The sequence below is a fragment of the Calonectris borealis genome, chromosome 7 (genome assembly GCF_964195595.1).
Source record: "Calonectris borealis chromosome 7, bCalBor7.hap1.2, whole genome shotgun sequence".
In the NCBI taxonomy this organism is placed as follows: domain Eukaryota; kingdom Metazoa; phylum Chordata; class Aves; order Procellariiformes; family Procellariidae; genus Calonectris; species Calonectris borealis.
Window position 1 is genome coordinate 23086018 of NC_134318.1, and position 18949 is coordinate 23104966.

The window sequence follows — 18949 nt, forward strand, 5'->3', positions numbered from 1 at the left end:
ATCACAGCTGTGTAGAAGCTGAAAAATGTTGAAATGATTTTGAATTATTTTAGACTTTTTCAGAATTGTCCCATGTTATCCCTCCTGAGGATATGAGCCTGAATTTTTGCTTGGTGATTGTCTCAAGCAATTGTGGGTTCTGACTGCAATCACAAATGCATTTCACAGATTAACTCACATAAGATAGTGAGTTTAGTGTTGGCTTTATGCACCTAATATGCCGTACTTTTCACATTGATGTTTAGCTCAATTGAAGGTCAATGCAACCCCACAATGTGTCTTCTGCTCAGTTTTGGATCAGAACCTTGTAAAACCAGAGTTAGATGCAAACAAACACAGTCATCATTCAATAGAGTTGAACAGACTTCCATACCACAGTTTAGCAAAGGGTTCCATTTTATGATCTAATAAACTATATAAAAGGGAGCTGCAGAATATACACAGAATCCCTGGCATTTACTTCCCTGTCTCGCTGTCCCCTCTACCCTTTTGACAAATTTCTTTTAGCATAACTAAGCAATCTTTTTTCCTTTCCTTTGCAGGTATACCTAGATCTTCCACAGCCAAACAGAACAGATAAAAGTTTTTTAGGCTGGCTCCAGAAGACTCAGATTCTGTTTGACTATCACCTTTTTGGATAAATATTTTGGGGTTCAGGATGAATAAGACAAGGGCTGTTAATGATGGTTTTCCTTTACTGAACAGTAAGAACTGGAGCTCAAACCGAAGCTTCCCCATGCACATTTCTAATCAGTGCAGGAACATCACTGACCTTACTGTCTTTCTGGCCACCTCTTACAGCTTGGAGACTGTCCTAGGCATTGTCGGAAACATCTGTCTGATTGCTGTCATCGCCAGGCAGAAGGAAAAGGCCAACGTCACCAACATCCTAATTTCCAACTTAATAATTTCAGACTTGTTTATGTGTCTTGTTTGTCTGCCTTTCACTGTTGTTTACACCATGATGGACTACTGGATATTTGGGGAAGTCATGTGCAAAATGACCTCTTTCACACAGTGCACATCTGTGACAGTATCAATTCTTTCCCTTGTCCTTATTGCTCTGGAAAGACACCAGCTCATCATAAACCCAACTGGCTGGAGGCCAAGTATCTCCCAAGCCTACCTAGGAATTGGAGTAATTTGGACTTTAGCATGTCTCATGTCCCTGCCTTTTTTGACCACATCCATCTTGTCTAATGATTTGTATGAGCAGCTTTCACACATTATGAATTTTTCCACTGACAAGGTCATATGCATTGACTCGTGGCCTTCTGAGCAACACAGACTTATCTACACCACCACTTTACTGCTCTTGCAATATTGCATCCCGCTGTTCTTCATTATACTTTGCTATCTGCGTATCTACTTACGTCTACAAAAGAGAAAGGACATGTTTGAGAAGAGTGAATACAGCAACCGAGCAGTTCAGCTGAGAAGGATAAATATTTTGTTAGCGTCCATGGTTGCTGCTTTTGCTGTTTGCTGGCTACCACTGCATGTTTTCAACACCATTGTGGACTGGAATTACAAAATCATTTCACCTTGCCACCACAATCTGATCTTCTCATTGTGCCACCTCGTAGCAATGGCTTCCACCTGTGTCAACCCTGTTATCTATGGTTTCCTAAATAGCAACTTCAAAAAAGAAGTGAAGTCACTGATTCTGAGCTGCCAGCATAATTCAGTAACTGCATCAATGGAAGAATACGATCATTTGCCTTTATCCACCATGCAGACCGAAATATCTAAGGGATCACTGATGTTGAACTGCAGACATAATTCTATCTAGCTAGCAGAAAACGTTTCAGAGGGGTGCACTGACACCACACACCAATTATTACCTGTAGGTATAAAAAACAACTGGTGATGCCACAGCTGGGATGTGAGCAGGAACCCATTACTGCCTGATTTTTTGGAAGAACAGGCAAAGGAAGGTTGTAAATGTATACAGTAGCTCCTATGGTACACAAGTGGTTCACGTCATTGAGATGGTACAGACATTAAGAAGACTGGGCTGATGTATACATGGCTGCTCTAACAGATCAGTAACTAAGCTGTGGCTGCACGTAGACTGACACGGAGTTCATCAGCTAAGCTCACATCTCTACCATAGCTGCGGTAGAAACCCAGACTTCCAGTTTCAGCACCGCAGGCTGCCAAAAGTTGCATTAGAGAAGACTCTCTCAGTTTTTCAGTATTAGTAAGATTTTTATATGCACGGCTGACACACCAGTGGGACAGAGATGTGTAAATATACAAATTTTTGTGCTTTACCAACTCTCACAGCCCATTAGGTAACAGTAATCTTTCAGCAGATCTAGTTCACATCAAACAACTGAATGTTTGTATGAAAGTTCTCTCTGTCATATAGGCTTGGGAATAGCCATTGCCTCTGCAAGCAGGGATACAGAACAATGCCCTGGTACGTAAAGAAAACAGTTACTTATTGAGGGATGGTGGCAAATGAAAACGTTACTCAGTGGATTAAATTCTTAAAACACATTGAGATGATGCTGAGCACTATTTTTAAGCAACGAAACACAGTTGTAGATCTACATGGAAACGAGTCTGGTTGACTTTGCAATTCCTGCTGCTGTCAATCACAAAGCTCCGCAATGCTAAAACTGCATGCCATGATGGTACAAGGCGACTGGATTACTGGAGTTGTTCCAGGTCTTGGTAGCAAGATGTCAATTCTGCTTCAGTAGCTCCTTGGTACTTTAATTGCAAAGTATCTCATTCAAAAGGTCAGAACGGGCATGAAAACACGTTTGTAGAAACCGTGTCTTTTCAGAGTGGGTACGCTCCCAAAGAAATAAGCATATGCATGGAGGCTTTCACTTTCCCGTTAAAATAAAACCAGATGTCAGATACCAGTCCCCCTCACTGGCATCAGCAACAGAGATGGAGCTGAAATTACAACTCAGTAGAAGCTCAATAAAAATACAAAAGTGGAATCCAGGTCAGGTTGAAGCCAAGCTACATGTATTTAAATAGGTAGTATTGTCAATTGTTCTACTAAAGTGAGGGTCATGCTTTTTCACATCTGTGGTATTTTTTGTCTTTGTCCACAAAACCTACAAACCATAAACTCATTTTAACCTCTGGAGTCAGAGACATTGCTCAGTGACTACTGAGAAACCAAGAAGTAGGTATGCCCAAGAAGCTCGTACTGAGGAACGGATTAAAAAAGAAAAAAGGCAGCAAGTGTAAAAAGGAGACCAACCAGGTCAATGCTAAAGAAATATGGAAGCATATACTGCCCTGAGTTGTTAAACTAACCTTTGCAGAAGACTGGACTAGGTGACCACCTGAGGTAATTTCCAACCTGAATTATGCTACGATAAGCAGTCGTTACTCATTGTAGTCAATGGGTTTGCACTGAGTTGAAGCTATCCAATGTACAGTTATGCAGACAGCTAGAAATCCCTCAGCTGGAAGCTCTCTGATTAGACAAATCAGTAAATAGTTAGGTGAGGAAAAAATTCTTCCCATGCTGTGGTCTGACAGGCAATATGAATGTTGGACAGAGTATCTGAAGGCAAGAGCAAAACCTTATGCTATGAGGTAGCAAGAGCTATCAACAAGTATGAGATCATAGCCTCAGCTGGCAGAAATGGGAGTTAATCCCTTGCTATGAGCTGGGTGCACAGAAATCGGTGGCAAAACTTCAAGTTTGGACTTGAATTCTTGTGTGCAGAGTTTTAAGGCAGAAGCTGTTTTGATGCAGCCATCCTTCTAATTCTGGGCAGAACCCAATTATCTCAGTAAGAGAGTTCACGTGCGATTATCTTTTGTATCTTCCTCAATTATCTGGCAAGACATTTTTGCTTCTTTCAGATGGACTTCTGATTTCTTTTTTTTGTTGTTACTATGATGAGAAGTTGTTTCTCTTGATTTGTTTGTATGCAATGTCATTTCTAGACTGGACATTGAGTCTATTAGAAACACAGAACAAGAGGACTCTCCTTTTATCTTATATGCAGCTTGAAATTTGCTACTGTAGCTGAAACCAGAGCTGATACAACCATGCGATGCTGAGTAGTACAAAATACAGTAACTCCTCCTCATCAGCGTGATTTATATCAAAACTGTGTTGTATTATTTGAGGGCTCAAATACTGCTTAAACTTCATAGTGTTTTTATATTTAGGACCAATTTCATCCAATTAGCCTTGAGTAATTCTGCCCGTTTCCTGCACTTGTTATAATTCCAACATTTAATTAATTAAGATGCATGTCAAGCTATCGTAAGAATACTCTGCTAAACATGAACATAGAAGATTATCTGATTTATGATCTTAAGTATACAACTTTCCAAGCACTAGTGTCTCAAATGGAAACACAATTACCTTTAGAATTTGTACTTCCATGAACGTGTCTTTGTCGCTAGTTCTAAATGAAAACTTTTTGATAGAGTGCTTAGAATATGTCAGAGACCTGCCATTAGAGCTATGCATTTGCATTGTGCATCAGGTCCCAGTTCTTCCTGCAAAGGGTAGAAACATCAGCGGGGTCTGACTCCTTGCTTAACTGTAATTCATGTGGCCATTTGTAGCCATGATCACAAGTAAATACGTAAAGCAAGCAGATCCAACTTTACAGTAACCCAGACAGGCACAGATATATCTTCCTCTAGTGATTAAGGGAAGTGTCAAGTTTGGAGTCAAGTACTGTTTATAGCTTACAGACTTTGGACTGGATGAACTAAAGGATTTAAACACTAAAAGCCATCAAACTGCACCCATACATCTAACTGCAAAAATGCAGATCCTCAAAACTCCCAACCAGCTGCTGCCTATCCATCTACTTACATACCATCCTGAGGTACATGTTTTTCAACCTGTAAAATTCCTTAGCTAACTAACTAAATTTTAGAGTAAACACAGGAAAAAAAAAATCCAAGTTCCAGAGGACTAAATATCTATGCCATGTGTAAGCCCTGCCTTTATTTACACGCCAGGCATCCTGCTGGCACAACTAGCTGTAACAGGAAAGGTGCCTTTATCGCCACTTCTTCATTCTGTGTGGACATACAGGCTTATGCAGCTGTGCACAAATGCAGAGGAGGACGTTATACTGCTAGTTTTTAAGAACTGCTCTAGCAACTGTTCCCTGTTCCCTTTGAAGGCAAAGGCACAAGGCTGGATGCAATTATGCCTGCATGGTTGAAAGAGCCATTTTATTTGTTGCTTTGAGGCTTTAATGCAACCAAGTGGGACTATGTCTGTCTGGTCCCAGCAGAGAGTAACAGAACAGAAATAGCTTACATACATTTTATCCATTTGTAAATAACAAATAAGGTTCATATCTGAGAAGGATCAAGCATTTTTGTGTTCATTGTATACAGTGATGCCTTTGAGTATGCTCTTTATAAAGTTCTGCTACTGAGTTACAATGGCAATGTCGGGGAAATATGCAGTTGTGCAAATCATGAGTTCATACAATTCTAAGATCTTACCCTGCTTTTTTTTTTAAAAAAGCTTTTTATAATCCTGCCTCTTTTGACATGTTGTAAGAATATAGTAAGGTTTTCAGAGCAAAAAAACAATTTATTGCTGTGATATAAGTGGCACGCTACGCGGAGTCTAATAATAACAAATAAAATAATACTGCCTGTGTTACTTCACTTCTCTGTACCTGCTCCTGTAAAACTGCATAATACTATTCATAGTATAAAGTACGTAAGATTTAGTTCTCAACTAGTGTTCATCAAGAGAAAACAAGTTATACTGTATGATAAGAGCCATTGATATATGAAGGATTAATAGCTTGATGCATTATTCCTAAGGACAGCCAATGGTGCAGCACAGGCAACTGAGGAGGAGAGGACAGGCTAAGTATCAAAAATTCAGCGTGGGACACTGGAATATTCTGATGCCAGGACTCAGCTGATCTTCACAGACTTCCCAGATTGCACAGGAAACTGGGTCCTACACGGCATACTGTCCTGAACCCTGACCAGAACCCCAACCAGAAAGTAATCGAGACTGCTGAGATGAAAACCGATGTGGGACATTTAACTAAATTTTATTGAACCTCAAAAGTGCTTTGGCTGGGTTAAAAGGAGTGGCAAATTTCTCTGACCTGGGTTACCTGCCTCGACAGCAAGTAAGCCGAGGTACTGGGGATGGCCATAGGCTGTGCTATAACTGGGTTTGTTTATTACATTTACACACAGAAGGGAAGAGTGCAATAGCAGTATCTGCTACCTGCCTGGCATGTTGTTGTATGGCATAAATGTGATGTAATCATCATCAGTGGTTGGTAATGATGTTGAGGCAGCAGTCGTGGTCTGCACTGTAGGTTTGCTATTTGCAAATACAGTGCACACACACACGAAACGTGATAGTCAACAGAGCTTATTGTAAATTTAGTCATCGCATCTTAAGGACCTCTTAAGGGATTCTTTTACTTTGACCTGTGTCAGTCTTCTCACAAGGCCACCTGATGTTTCGTTACAGCCTATTCTCTTCAAATTTCTATTTCATGAAAATCAGGCCAGTATTGATTTCAATGGAAACTGTTGTTGCTTAGCGCCATGGGTAGTATGGGTTTACATTTTATGAGCATCAACATCCACATAACTTTTACAACCGTCCCTCACTTTCCCAGTTTGTTTTACAAAGGCACTTCTCTGAACTCAGGAAGTCATAAGTAGAATAAGCCTGAGATTTATACTTTTGTATAATGTCTTTTCCTGCCAGACAATGCTCATTAGGCCTTAGTCAAAATTGTTTGTTGTCCTTCCAATAAATGTTTAGTAAATATGGAGCCCAGTAGCAGCACAGAGATTATATGATGGAAATCCGGGATGAAATTGAATTTTTTAGAACTTAAACTGGTGAGACCCTACCACCCATTTATTAAAAATGCTCAGTTAAGTAGTTCTATAGTATTCATCCCATATGATAGAAAATACTTTGTTCAATAGCAACTATAATATAGATTACCACCCATAATACTGAAAAAAAGAATTCAGTCATGGTACACAAAATGTAGCACTGCACATTGGCAAAATACGATGCGTTATGTTAGACATGGTGACATAATAATAATAATATGAATAAGTATTTTTTTGTAGACTATCACAAATGCAAATACAGCATCAAGATGCAACCTCTGGCAGTAGAAAGATAGGTTTTGTCAATCAAAAGCTATGATGACATCCAGAACATGAAACTTGCACTTTAACTCTTAAAAATAGGGCAAAGTTTTGTCCTTAAAGTCCCAGGTAAAAATTTCTGTCCTTTGAATACAATAATTTTAGCTCATAAATCATTGTGTCTGTTATCTAGACTATAGGAATACAAATTGCCAGCTAGTGGGCAAATACTACTTCATCATTCGTAAGTATTTGTCTTGATTCCATTTTATTACAGGGTGACTGCATGTACAATGCACTTATCCCGTGCTATGCCTGCAGTAAGGTAAATGAGCATTGCTTCATCTACTTGATAGGCTGACTTAATGACTAAAAGTAATTACATGTATCAAGTTATTTCTTTCATTTCAAGACAGATTATAGAAAAGTTCTTGGTGTCCTAAAGACCAACATAATCACTTTCTGAAACACACTGCATTCACAGCAGAGAGATAGCTGAAGAATACTGGAAAGTTCTGGTCTCCTCAGCACATATGTTAAACTCACAGGAATTAATACAGTCGAGCAGAGAGTTTTGTTTAAAGTAATGGCAAATACAGAGACTGCTTCAGGAGCATAAAATGTGCATATACCCCCTGGGCCTGTGTTTTGGGAAGGCTCACAGGATTCAAAGGCAACAGAAGCTGGTTGGCACCTTGGTTAAGATTTTTAAAGCTGATAAAATCATCTAACGACACCAGTTCCGTTTAAAATTCAGTGTGTACCTAACTCTACTCATGAGAAATTCATCCATGCTGTCACAAATTGTAGTGGCCTTTCATAATAGCCCGCGTTTCCACAAGCCACCACAGAAGTCTCACATGGCACACAACACAACACAGGCATGCACAAGCTCACACCAAGCAAGCTAATCTCCACTAGCAGTCCAAAAGGTCTGCTATTAAACATACAAACTGCTAATATAATTCCTCTCCCTCAGAAATAGTCTATGAAACATGGCTTTTAATAGGATGAATATATTCCCTCTGCATTGCAAGGGAAAGCTTCATGGCAGTGTAGTTGCCTTCTGTGTCCAGGTAAGCTGCTGACAGACAGCTGGGCAGAGAAGTCCTGAGTACGGAGTATCTTACTATTTGCGGGAAGAAAGCAGGGAATTTGGCTGAAACAAAAGGAAGTGTTCTACCTGTACTCAGAGCAACAGGCAATACACTTGCAAACAAACCCCGATCCAGCACATGCTCAATTCTTTGCACTGCAAAATGAATAAATTACATTCCAGATTTGCAAGGGTTAAGCTTTAAGTCAGGACAATATGAGGCTTTATGCTTCAAAACATTTTCACTGATCAGTTTTCCACAAACCACAATCAGTGAGAACAACAATATTCAAAGCATTCCAGGATTAAAATATGTATACATATAAAAAATTAATCATAAGCCCATATAATTTCTCAGGATCTGGGCCATGGAACAAGTGTACACTATACATTTTAAAAATCATTCATTAAGAAAATTCACTTTTTTATTTTGACAATTTCCAATCAACAGCTTACAAGGACGAAAAACAGTCCCTCGTTCTGCAAACAGATTGAATGCAGTAAAAATTTGTTTACTTGAAATTAGATCAGGAATAGAAGTAGCTTGGTTTTAGACTTCCTACTATGTAGTACTTCCTAGGTTAACACATCAGCTTCACTGAAAGGAACATAAAGAAAGAGTACAGTAAGATAAACGCTGTAAAGCACATATGAATGCACATGACTAAGTAAACGGTATGATTTGGTGCAGTACAGAAGGGCTAATAGCTTCTCTTAAGTATGACAAGAAAGAATGTGCCTTTATTTCAACCAGCTTAACTCAGTATCACTTTTTACAAATAGATCTCACATGAAAGAGGCAGTAGCAGGCATCTGTGTGTACAGAGTATTTGAGCATAAGGAACAGATTTAAGATATTAAGCTTAATCTTCTTGTATCTAGGAGATTATGTAAAGTCTTTATTAGTTTTTTTAGACCTGGAAACAAATCAACTGATGCTGTTGCTACAATTCAGCCATCAGCTGGACTGGCTGCATTCATTTTTGTCTCCATAGTCTGTTATTATATTTAGGGAATGAAAATAACGACTGTGATGCTTATTTTAAGCATGCTTATCAGTGGCAAATCTCCATTTTATATTAAGAGCAAATTATGTTTAATATTTCCTTTTATAACTAAATACAAATTAGTAAGAGGTATGGGGCCAATAAGTAGTACCAGGTTCCAGGAACATCCGTTCTTTATCAAACTTTTTCCGTTCTTTATCAAACTTTTTTTTATTTATAATATCTATTTAGGAAAACACCGCCAAGTATTTTAATAGAGATTTAAAAATCACTGCTGTTAGGAAAGATTATCTGTGTTGCACCCTCTGTTAACATGTATTAATTGTGAATAACTACCAGCAGCATCTCTCACAATGAGTCCCAGGCCTCCCAGTGCCATCATGGTACACAGAAATTAAGCATAGGCAGCTACAGGGAACTCAATTTCCAGCTGCAGGAGCACGCTGACGTGGACACCACTGGGTGTTTTCCTACATGCCACAAGCACATGCATGGGATATGCACACGCATTCAGGGCTGCAGATACACAGCCGTACAACACTTGCTCTTTGCCACATGAGACAGCAATGGCATGCAGATAATTAACTCCTGGGAAAAGAATACACTAACAAATTAAATAAGTTTACACCTTACTTTCTCTTTTCAGAGCCCTGAAGACATAGGTAGATAATTTTGCTTATCTACCTGTGCTACAAATCGAGCTTTCTGCTACTGCAGAAGCTGTGCAGGGAAGAAGGGCCTTGCATGCGCTGCCTATACGTCAGCTACTCAGCAGTCATACGAGAGTGTAAGGGAAGAGCATTGCCTTGCCCGAGCTGCGGATGCACGCCTAATGGAGCGGGCCTTCGGGGGAGCACAGGCTGGGCAGCACCTGCTCTGCAGACAGCAGCAGGGACTGGGAAGGTGAACGGCTCGTCGGTGGTGACGAGTCCAAGGGGATTCTGGACATGGCCACAGCAGGATCTCAGGCAGACCAGGGAAATGGCACAATGCAGAAGTCTAAGGTTAGGGAGAGTTCTAAGGATCCCGTTTTGGAATACAGGTGCCTGAGCTCCATCTAAATGCAATAGTAAATTCAGCTCCAAGGTGACATGCCGAAGTCATGCAGGGAGTTTGTAACCGAGCAGGTGTTGAACCCAGTCCCACACCAGCACACTAATCAATAAGCCGCTTCCATCTTAACTGTACCTGAATCACTGAGAACTGCAGCCCCAGCATCTTCAATCCAGAATAGACTCGGTGAGTAAGAGCACAGAAAAGGAGATGGGGCTGTACAAGGTGACCTGAATAAGGATGGGCAGTCACACAATTAGAACAATTCCCCTTCTTGGGGAGTCACTTGGTTTTATAATTAACTTGGTTTGAATGAGTTCACTTCTTGCAGGCTCTGTAGTACTAATGAGCCATCCAGCCCCTGAGGAACACGTACCTATGCAGAACTTGCTGGATAGACTTTCATGCAATTTTAATCCTTATTTGGTTAACCGTTAGACCTCCTCAACTGCACCTAGAGAAAGCATACCTAGTTTTGTATGTTCTGCCTATCCCCATATGAAGAGTACCCAAAAGGTACAGTCAGTTGAAGACAGAGGCCTGATTTTTTCAATTAATTATCATCAAGTAACAGCTATTTCTGCTTTCAATGAGAGACAGCGTAAGTCAGTGTGCAATTATACAATATGTTGGATCCAGCCATCATGGTGGTCTCTTCCCAGCTTTCTCCCCATCCACTTGTTCATTATCCCATGTGCTGTGACAGTACATGCCAGCAGAGCTGGGAACTGGATAGCTGAACTGACATGCACTTAAAAATAACACTCAAAAAAAAAATAAACATTCAAAAAAAAAAGAAAACTTGTTATTTTAAACCTTGTCTTATCATTGATCCAGTTAATGCTGTGGTCCTATAAATAGTTATATCACCACAAGTAAAGAGACAGTGACCTTGCAGCATGGGAAAAAGCAGAGGAAGGGGAATGTTGGGGACAGATTTCTTAAGCCAGCTTCACCACCAAGGTCAACATTGTGCCTAACTAAACCCTCAGTCTCTGGACTTGTTCTTTACCCATACTGAGGGGAGTGTGGTCAGAACCTTCACAGAATCACAGAGCAGCTGATGTTGGAAGGGACCTCTTGAGGTCATCTTGTCCAACCCCTGAGCTCAAGCAGGGTCACCACAAGCAAGTTACCCAGGACCATGTCCAGGTCCATTTTGAATAGTTCCATGGATGGAGATTCCACAACCTCTCTGGGCAACCCTGTTCCAGCGCTTCCACCTTGCACAAGCAAATATGTCACTGCTTCATCTCAGTTTTAAGCTACAGTCTTCATCACATGAAGACCAGTATGTCTGCACCAATTACGATGGGATGTCACTCATTTACATCAACTGGAAGTCTGTCCCCTACTTTGTTTTCTTTCACTCCGAGTTTCTCACTAGTATTTGAAATTGCAAATTCAGCCCCAGTTCAGCTGCAGGCTCATATTGCCCATCTGGGATCATGCTAGCCAAGATGGAGTCTTAAGTTTGGTCACAGAAGGTAGTGTCTTTGAACTTCTTATTGAAATTCAGGCCTAACTGGCATGATTTTATGTTTCCTTTCAACAGCAGCTTTTGTTTGATGGTGGCATCTCATTGGGCAATGCTGACTGTATAACCACAACGACATTAACTTCAAAACCTAAGACAGAACAAATAGATTATTTTCACTAAAATATGAACAAAAGCTCAAACAGTTTCATTGGGAATGTCTGAACAACTGTCCTTTTAAGACCTGTTACTTGTTGCTTTTTTTCATATCCTTGCAAATACCTTCATGATTAAAATGTGGTAGTATTTTCCACTTTGCCATTTATATTTGTCGAAGACTTTTTTCCTGTTGGGTACAATATGAAATTCACGGGTCTCATTTGCCAGGGTATTCTGGTGTGAGGACATGGCAACCAACAGCAGGAGCGAGGGTCATGTCTGGTACTTTCACAACAGAAGGATAGTGCTTGTTTTCTCTTACTTTAAGGAGATCATCCCTGCAGCTGCTTGAGCTGCAATCTGAACCTTTAGGGAATGGACTGGATGCATCAGACCAGCAAAACATCAGCTTATCTTTTTCTCTGCTGGGGTCTTATTTTTTAAAAGCAAATTTTTTTCCTAAGCTGCCCTGATTAGATAGGGCTAATAACATTAAGCTAAATTGGTTCCTTGGGACATGTCCCAATTAAATGGCTATCCTAATTAAGCACATCCTGATTAAGCAGAAGATCCTATAATTATAATAATAGCATGTAATAAAAACTGGCCCATAGTTTTGTTCAGACAGAAAGCATTTTGCAAGCCTTATTTACAAGAACCACTTTATCCAGAATTGAAACACAACCAGCTCTTGGGTGAAATGCTACATCTGTTTAACAATGTTCAGTAGAACTAAACAGTCTTTCAGAGCAGGAAATGAAACATTCTGCACCATACTGACAATGCAGACAATGTTATGATAAGACAAAAGGTACTTAGCATGTAATTTGGATTAAATATTTTGATTGCTTTTAGAATAATTGCTGCAGTATTTACAATTGCTGCAAGTTATCACAAGATAGAAGTTCTATAGAAGCTTCTAACATAAAGGTTTAAGTTCCATACTAAATGAAGGAAAAGTACCCCATGTTGGACTTTTGCCTTATAAGTTCTGAAAAAATATCTCATTCCTATATTGACACCATGGACTTTTCTCAGCTTACAATACTGAGGAGAGTGTAGGACAAGAAGCCAGGTACAGTCTAGTATAAGCACTAATGAGAAGAAATTAGCAAGTCCATTTTCTCCAATGAGCTGTAAAGCTGAGATCCTGACCTTCTGTAGTTATTGCAAATGTATGGCATGTTTTTTGAGTGCTACTGTGCCATGGGGAATTCCTGCTGTGTGTTTTGGATGCTGTTCATGTTCCAGCTTGCATAATGGTATTCATCTGGCTCAGTTCCTCTCTGGATCACAGTGGAGTACGACAGCCTCATTTTTTTAGTTTGTCCTACCCAACACTGTAGAGAAGATCTTAAGTAACTCAGTAAGAATGAGAGTTGGATAAACAAATCTGAACAAGCATTTAGTTATTAAAATTACTTTTTTTTGCTTCCATGACAAAAGAGCAAAAACAAGGAGCCAACATGAAGCGCAAATGCTAAGAAGTGTCAGCTGATGAAAACTGAGTTGCTATATATGTAAGCAGCCATGAGCTGGTAAATTGTCATTGAACAGAAAAATTGGTAAAGTCCACCACAAATCATTATTCCAGGGAGTATGTATAACAACTCTTCTAATTGTCCTGCCATTGTCATGTCTGAGCACTTGAGTGCTATAGAGATATTGCAATATCTGTTTATTCAATATTAGTTCAATAGTGGGTGGATGTGGAGCATAAGCTACATACCGTAACCCTGAGGAGCAAAGTCTGATCCCTGCACAGACTCAGGAATATTTATAATGCAGGTGCACAAGGTGCTTGAGGTGCTGCTCTCCACAAGACGAAGGTAGATACCCGAGTCCATCTTCTGAGGCACTATTATAAGATACTGTAGTGTCCTTTGAAGAAAGCAATGGTTGCTGGTGCTTCTAGATGATGATGTAATGCTGCCCTTCCAGCATTACAGTGAGCTCATGACATGAGGCAGCTATGAGAAATACAAATGGAGATGTGTAGAGCACCATAGTTGCAGTACCTGACAAATGTGTTATTGTGCAAGGACCTCATGCAGAATACAGTTACCCAGTTGAGGAAAGATCTACAGGAACCAGGACAAGCTGCAAATTAGGATTACTAGGATCAGAGAAACAGCCAATCTATGTACCAAAAATTACTAAAAAAGCTTCACTATTCAGGCTGCAATTGCCATTCGTACCCACATCAGGCAGATTAAATTAGAAAGAAAGAAAAGGCAGTTCAGGTAAAGGCGTCGCGTTAGCATGAAAACAAGCTAACGCAGGGCTTGAAAGCGGAAGACTTTCATTGAGGTACCTCCTAACCATATTACATTTAAGAATAAGGCCTAGTCAGCCAGTAAAGAGTTTACCTGGTGCTGTAGCAGATGATAGGTGCGGACCAGCTCTTACAGTCCTGTGCTCTGCTGCCAGGTAGTTGTGATACCAGACCGACCACAGCGGTCTCAATGCCAGCCTTGCTTGAAGTCTCCTTCCTTTGTCCAAGCCTGCCAAGTCACTAACCTCTCCATGCCTCGATATGCCTTTCTGTGATACACAGAGAAAAAAAATCAACAATTTTGCAGAAGCTACCTATGGGCAAGCTTCCCCAAGATGGTATTAGCTTGGGATACCCTACTTTTTAAGGAATTAGCATAAATCTTTTAGCAGTTCATAGCAGCACAACAATCATTCCCCATTCCTTTCAGGTAAGGGCAGGAAATGTTTCTTTTTGGACAGAGACATACCTTGAAGCTTCCAGATCACCAGATAAATACTTTTATAAGTAACAAGTGTCTCAGAATAGGACACTTTAAAAAAAAAACAAAACAAACAAACTTTTAGTCAGCTCTCCAACAATAATTACTCTAAGGGGAAATACACTGAGCTTCAGGAGTAAAGGCTATACAACCTTCCTGCCTCAGACTCACCTTCCCCAGAAACTTATCTGAGAGCCCCATGTCCAGCCCCTTAAATAGCATAAATGAAGGGCAAGTTTTCTGGGCTCCTCCCTAGCAATTAACACTCAATTAATTATCCTAGATTGGAATTACATGAAGTTCGATTTTCTCACCTCTCCATGCCCTGATGTCTCAGATGGTGATTTTATACCCAGGTGTTCCCAATAAACATCAATCAATGTGCTTCCTGATTTCATGACTTTTTTCCAGCATTAGAGAGACTGAAAGTGCATCATACTAAAAAAGCTACTTTCTGCAAAGCATGGGGCAATTTCTTGCAAGCATTAATAAAGCCTCACAACAATCTTGAAAGCAGGGCAAAGGCTATGACAAATGAAGTGGCAGCTACCCCAGTAGGGGAGGCTGGAAGAGTGTTATATTTTAAAAAGCCTATTTCCAGGCAGTCAGGACTTGCCCAGCCTTTGGGAATTAACATCTGGTTGAATTAAAACCAGATTTCCAGCTGCTGCAAAGCAGCAGAGCACCATCCGAGTCAGTGAAACAGGCTTCATTGTGCGAATGGAAATGGCTTCTGCAACTCTACAGTCATTACCATGGGGGGAGCCGGGCCAAAGCTCAGGCCCCATCCAGGCCTGGCCAATTTTGAACCATCCTGAAGTACACTTAGTACTGAAGTGCACTTTCATTCTTCATTTCACTGAGGCATCCTGAATTGGGAGCTCAGGCATGGACAAACAGGCTATTTTTTCTACACAAACATCATCAAGTGCATCTGTGCTACAAATCTTTTTTGTTCTGTCAAAATAGTGATCCTTTTCTGCCTACTGTAAGTTGAGATCTGCTCAGATTTCCATTCCTAAGTGATTCCACGACTGCTGAGAATTTTGTCCTTACATCAGGATTTTGTCTTCAAAGAAACCTCATAATTTGGAAGTAACCTTAATAGTGCTGTCCACTGTTCATGTGAACCTGCTGGTTTTTTCTCCAAGCAAGATTTTGTCTCACAGTCTAAAGATCAAAGTTTGTTTGCTCCTAACAGTACCACTCTTGTAGGATGGACAAAGCCTAATGTTTCCATTATTATATTACAAAAGACAGTGTGCAGGCCCTGTTTTCTTCAACAGGCCTTCTGTTAAATCGTAAGAGATTAAAAATTTGAGGTGTATTTTCCTGCCTGCCTTACACACCTTTGGAAAATGGGGCCCCCTTCCTCCACGTGCTGTGACAAAAATATTATTATTATAGTGGTTGTCTTGGGAAGAGGCATGAAAGACTAGAATAAGCTTTACTGCTGAATTGAAACCTTAGCCAGCATGAACGGGGCTTTCTATTTGTTTTCCAGTGACCTGGGTTCAGATTTTGGAAGGCCTGGTGCTAAGCGTGCTACAGGTGGCAAATCTGGGTTTGTGCTCATGGTTCTGCTCTTCTGCTCGTGCAGACGAGTGACTGGGTGCTGCCTTAGTTTGTCTTCAACCCATGTTGTCTCTGTGGATCATCTCTGCCAGGAGGAGTGACAGACATACAGAGTTTATGAACTAGTCACAGTATGTGTGTTACCGGTATTACCAATCTCACAAATGAGACTCTAAGACACCCTTAATTAATATATCAGTTTTAAAAAAATCGTCTGGTATACCCAGATAACACCAACATCTTCTGATCTCACAGCCTGAGCTGTGTCAGAGCTGAAGTAGAAGCAGACTGCGTCCTGCACAACCGTTCAGCCTCTGCCCTAAACAATAACACGCGGGAACCACAAACAAGAGGAGCTGAGCTCTCAGAGCATGGTCAAGGCTGCAGAGGGGGAAACCACTCTCAGGACTGTGTCCCGGTATTCACATGCAAATCACTCAGGCCTTTAGAAGTAAAAATCTTGTGTTGCATATGTTTATAGGGCAGACATACAACACAATCTATAGGAAAAGCAGGACCCAGTAGTCCTGTGATCTGCCAGAGCTTGCACTGGCAGATCCTTCTATAGGGTCCCTTCACATTGCTGTCTGTCTATTTACTATGACAAGCACTTCATATACACATATTTATTTATTATTAGAGGTGCTTAGTCTCCATACCTCTTATTAAAGTCAATGGGAAAAGAAAGTTTTGTGCAAATCTCTGCTCCGACCATAGGTCATGATCTTGAGCAGATGTTAACTGGCCCCCAGCAACCCAAGACAACTTCAACAAAATCTGTGGTGCTCAGTCCTAGCATTGAATCCATCCAGACAAATTAGCTACCAGGATTGGAGCCCAGACAAGCTGGGATGTTAATAAATCCTTTTAAAGGGAGCTGTTTCGGGGGTAAGGTTTCAATTTCCTTTGCACATAACATCAAGGTCTCATTGATAGCCACATGCTAAAACACGAGTGTGTTTTTTCAACTGGCTTATTCTAGAGGAAAATGGGAAATATTTTAAGAGCTATGTTGCAAGTTCAGTCTGAATGTCTTGACCCTTGGGATTATTTAGCCTTAAGCCTGGATGTAATAACTTCACCCTGCCCTCAAGACAGAAATGTTGTGCTTGGTAGGATGTCCGTCTCAGCACAAACTTTTGAGACTTCAGAATATAATGTCTCCACTGATCATCAGGCGAGGGAAGTGTCATAACAAGTGTTACAACAGTGATTAGTGGGACAACTTCCCTCATTAAACCGACTCACAAAAAAGTATTTTTAAAAACAATTTTGGCTTCTCTTTAAAAGGCTGCTGGCTCTTGCAAAGTAGGACCTGTGGTGGTGTTAAACTCTCAGTTCCTTGGCTGGCAACTCACAAAACCTGCAGGCTATATGCAGACATACAGCTATTTAACTGGAGTGTGGGAGGGAGATCTTGCAGGTTATTTGTTACATCGCCACCTCATCAGGTAGCTTCCCATGTCAGGTCCTTACAGGTCGCCTTTGTACGGGAGGAAAAAGGTAAGCATAACTCACTTTAAGTATACATTATACACAAGTCCTCGAAAAGCGTGGTTACAAACACAGATGATTTGGGAGTTTCGTATGTGAGACAGTCCAAACATCAAAACTCGGTTCCCAGGGAGCAACAGGCCTCAAGAGCTGGTTCCAAGTAGACAGAAAGGCAAATCGTGCCACAGCTCTGTCCAACGGGGTGGCAGGTTCCTCTAGAGCTCAAACTCCATTGCCTGATTCAGGGAGCATCAAAACCCAAACAAAGCTGTATCACGTGGTGAATCCTGCCCTGTATCTTTTATAAAAATTATTTACCTTCCAGCAGACTTGGTGTCTGTCAAAACCTCCAGTTCTAGGAAGTGAGGATTTCAATTTACCCAGAATACAGAGAGTACAGGGACAGTGACAGCACAAAATTCCCCTTTCCTGACACTGCTGCTGTTCTTACTCTGGGAATGGGACACAGACCTACCTTTTCTTGGTCCCTTTGACACTCATGTCGCCTTAGGACTGATTCTGATGAAAGTTGTTTAGAGACTGCAAATATTTACCTGGATCCACAATAAAAGAGGGAGATGCAGCTGGCAGAGTACCAGCCCTGGACCCAGATTTTGTTCCTTGCAGCATCACAGGTTTCCTGTGTGACAACAGGCACAGCCAAGCCCTGCTGTAGGGAGTAGCAACAGTCCCCATATTCACTCAGTTCTATACTCTAAAACAGAGGTGAAATGTAACAGGACTTGACACACACAAGGAAGTATTCAGATACCACAATAAAGGTGGTGTGTAAATACCTCCAAGTAACAACAAGAGATGTTTGTTCTGCATGACATCCAAAACTCACTGCGCCAGATTTATTTATCAGCAAGACACAATCATAAACACATGATGCCTCTCAAGCACTGTGACATTCTCTTCCTGCAGATGGCTGGAAATGTTCTTAGATACAATATTTGCAATTAGCTTGCTGATGAAATTAGTGCTCTGAAATGGTTAGTTTTATAGATGCCCATGTTGCTCCTTCTGTGGCTATTACTGCTTTAACCTCTTTGAGACCTTGGCTGAGAGCACTTTCTCAGGACTGCAATATTGAGAGCGCAGGTCAGAAAGAAACATAGCCCAGCACAAGCAGACAGAAGAGGTGGAGTCCCCAGGTGGGCGATTTGCCTGGGGCTCTGACAAACTGCATCCTAAGCCCTTCTCCACTGCTGATCCTGAACTG

The 18949-nt window shown here is 40.8% G+C and overlaps 1 protein-coding gene across 1 annotated transcript; it reads left to right on the top strand.

Annotated features, from left to right (window-relative positions):
- The first annotated feature begins 645 nt into the window (after positions 1–645).
- On the top strand, positions 646–1792 carry NPY4R2 (neuropeptide Y receptor Y4-2). Its single transcript, XM_075155440.1, has one exon. The coding sequence runs from the start codon at positions 659–661 to the stop codon at positions 1790–1792; it is 1134 nt and encodes a 377-aa protein (XP_075011541.1). The 5' UTR covers positions 646–658.
- Positions 1793–18949: the final 17157 nt, after the last annotated feature.

Coding starts and splice junctions, on each gene's coding strand:
- NPY4R2 (XM_075155440.1), top strand. CDS start 659: ATGAATAAGACAAGGGCTGTTAATGATGGTTTTCCTTTACTGAACAGT.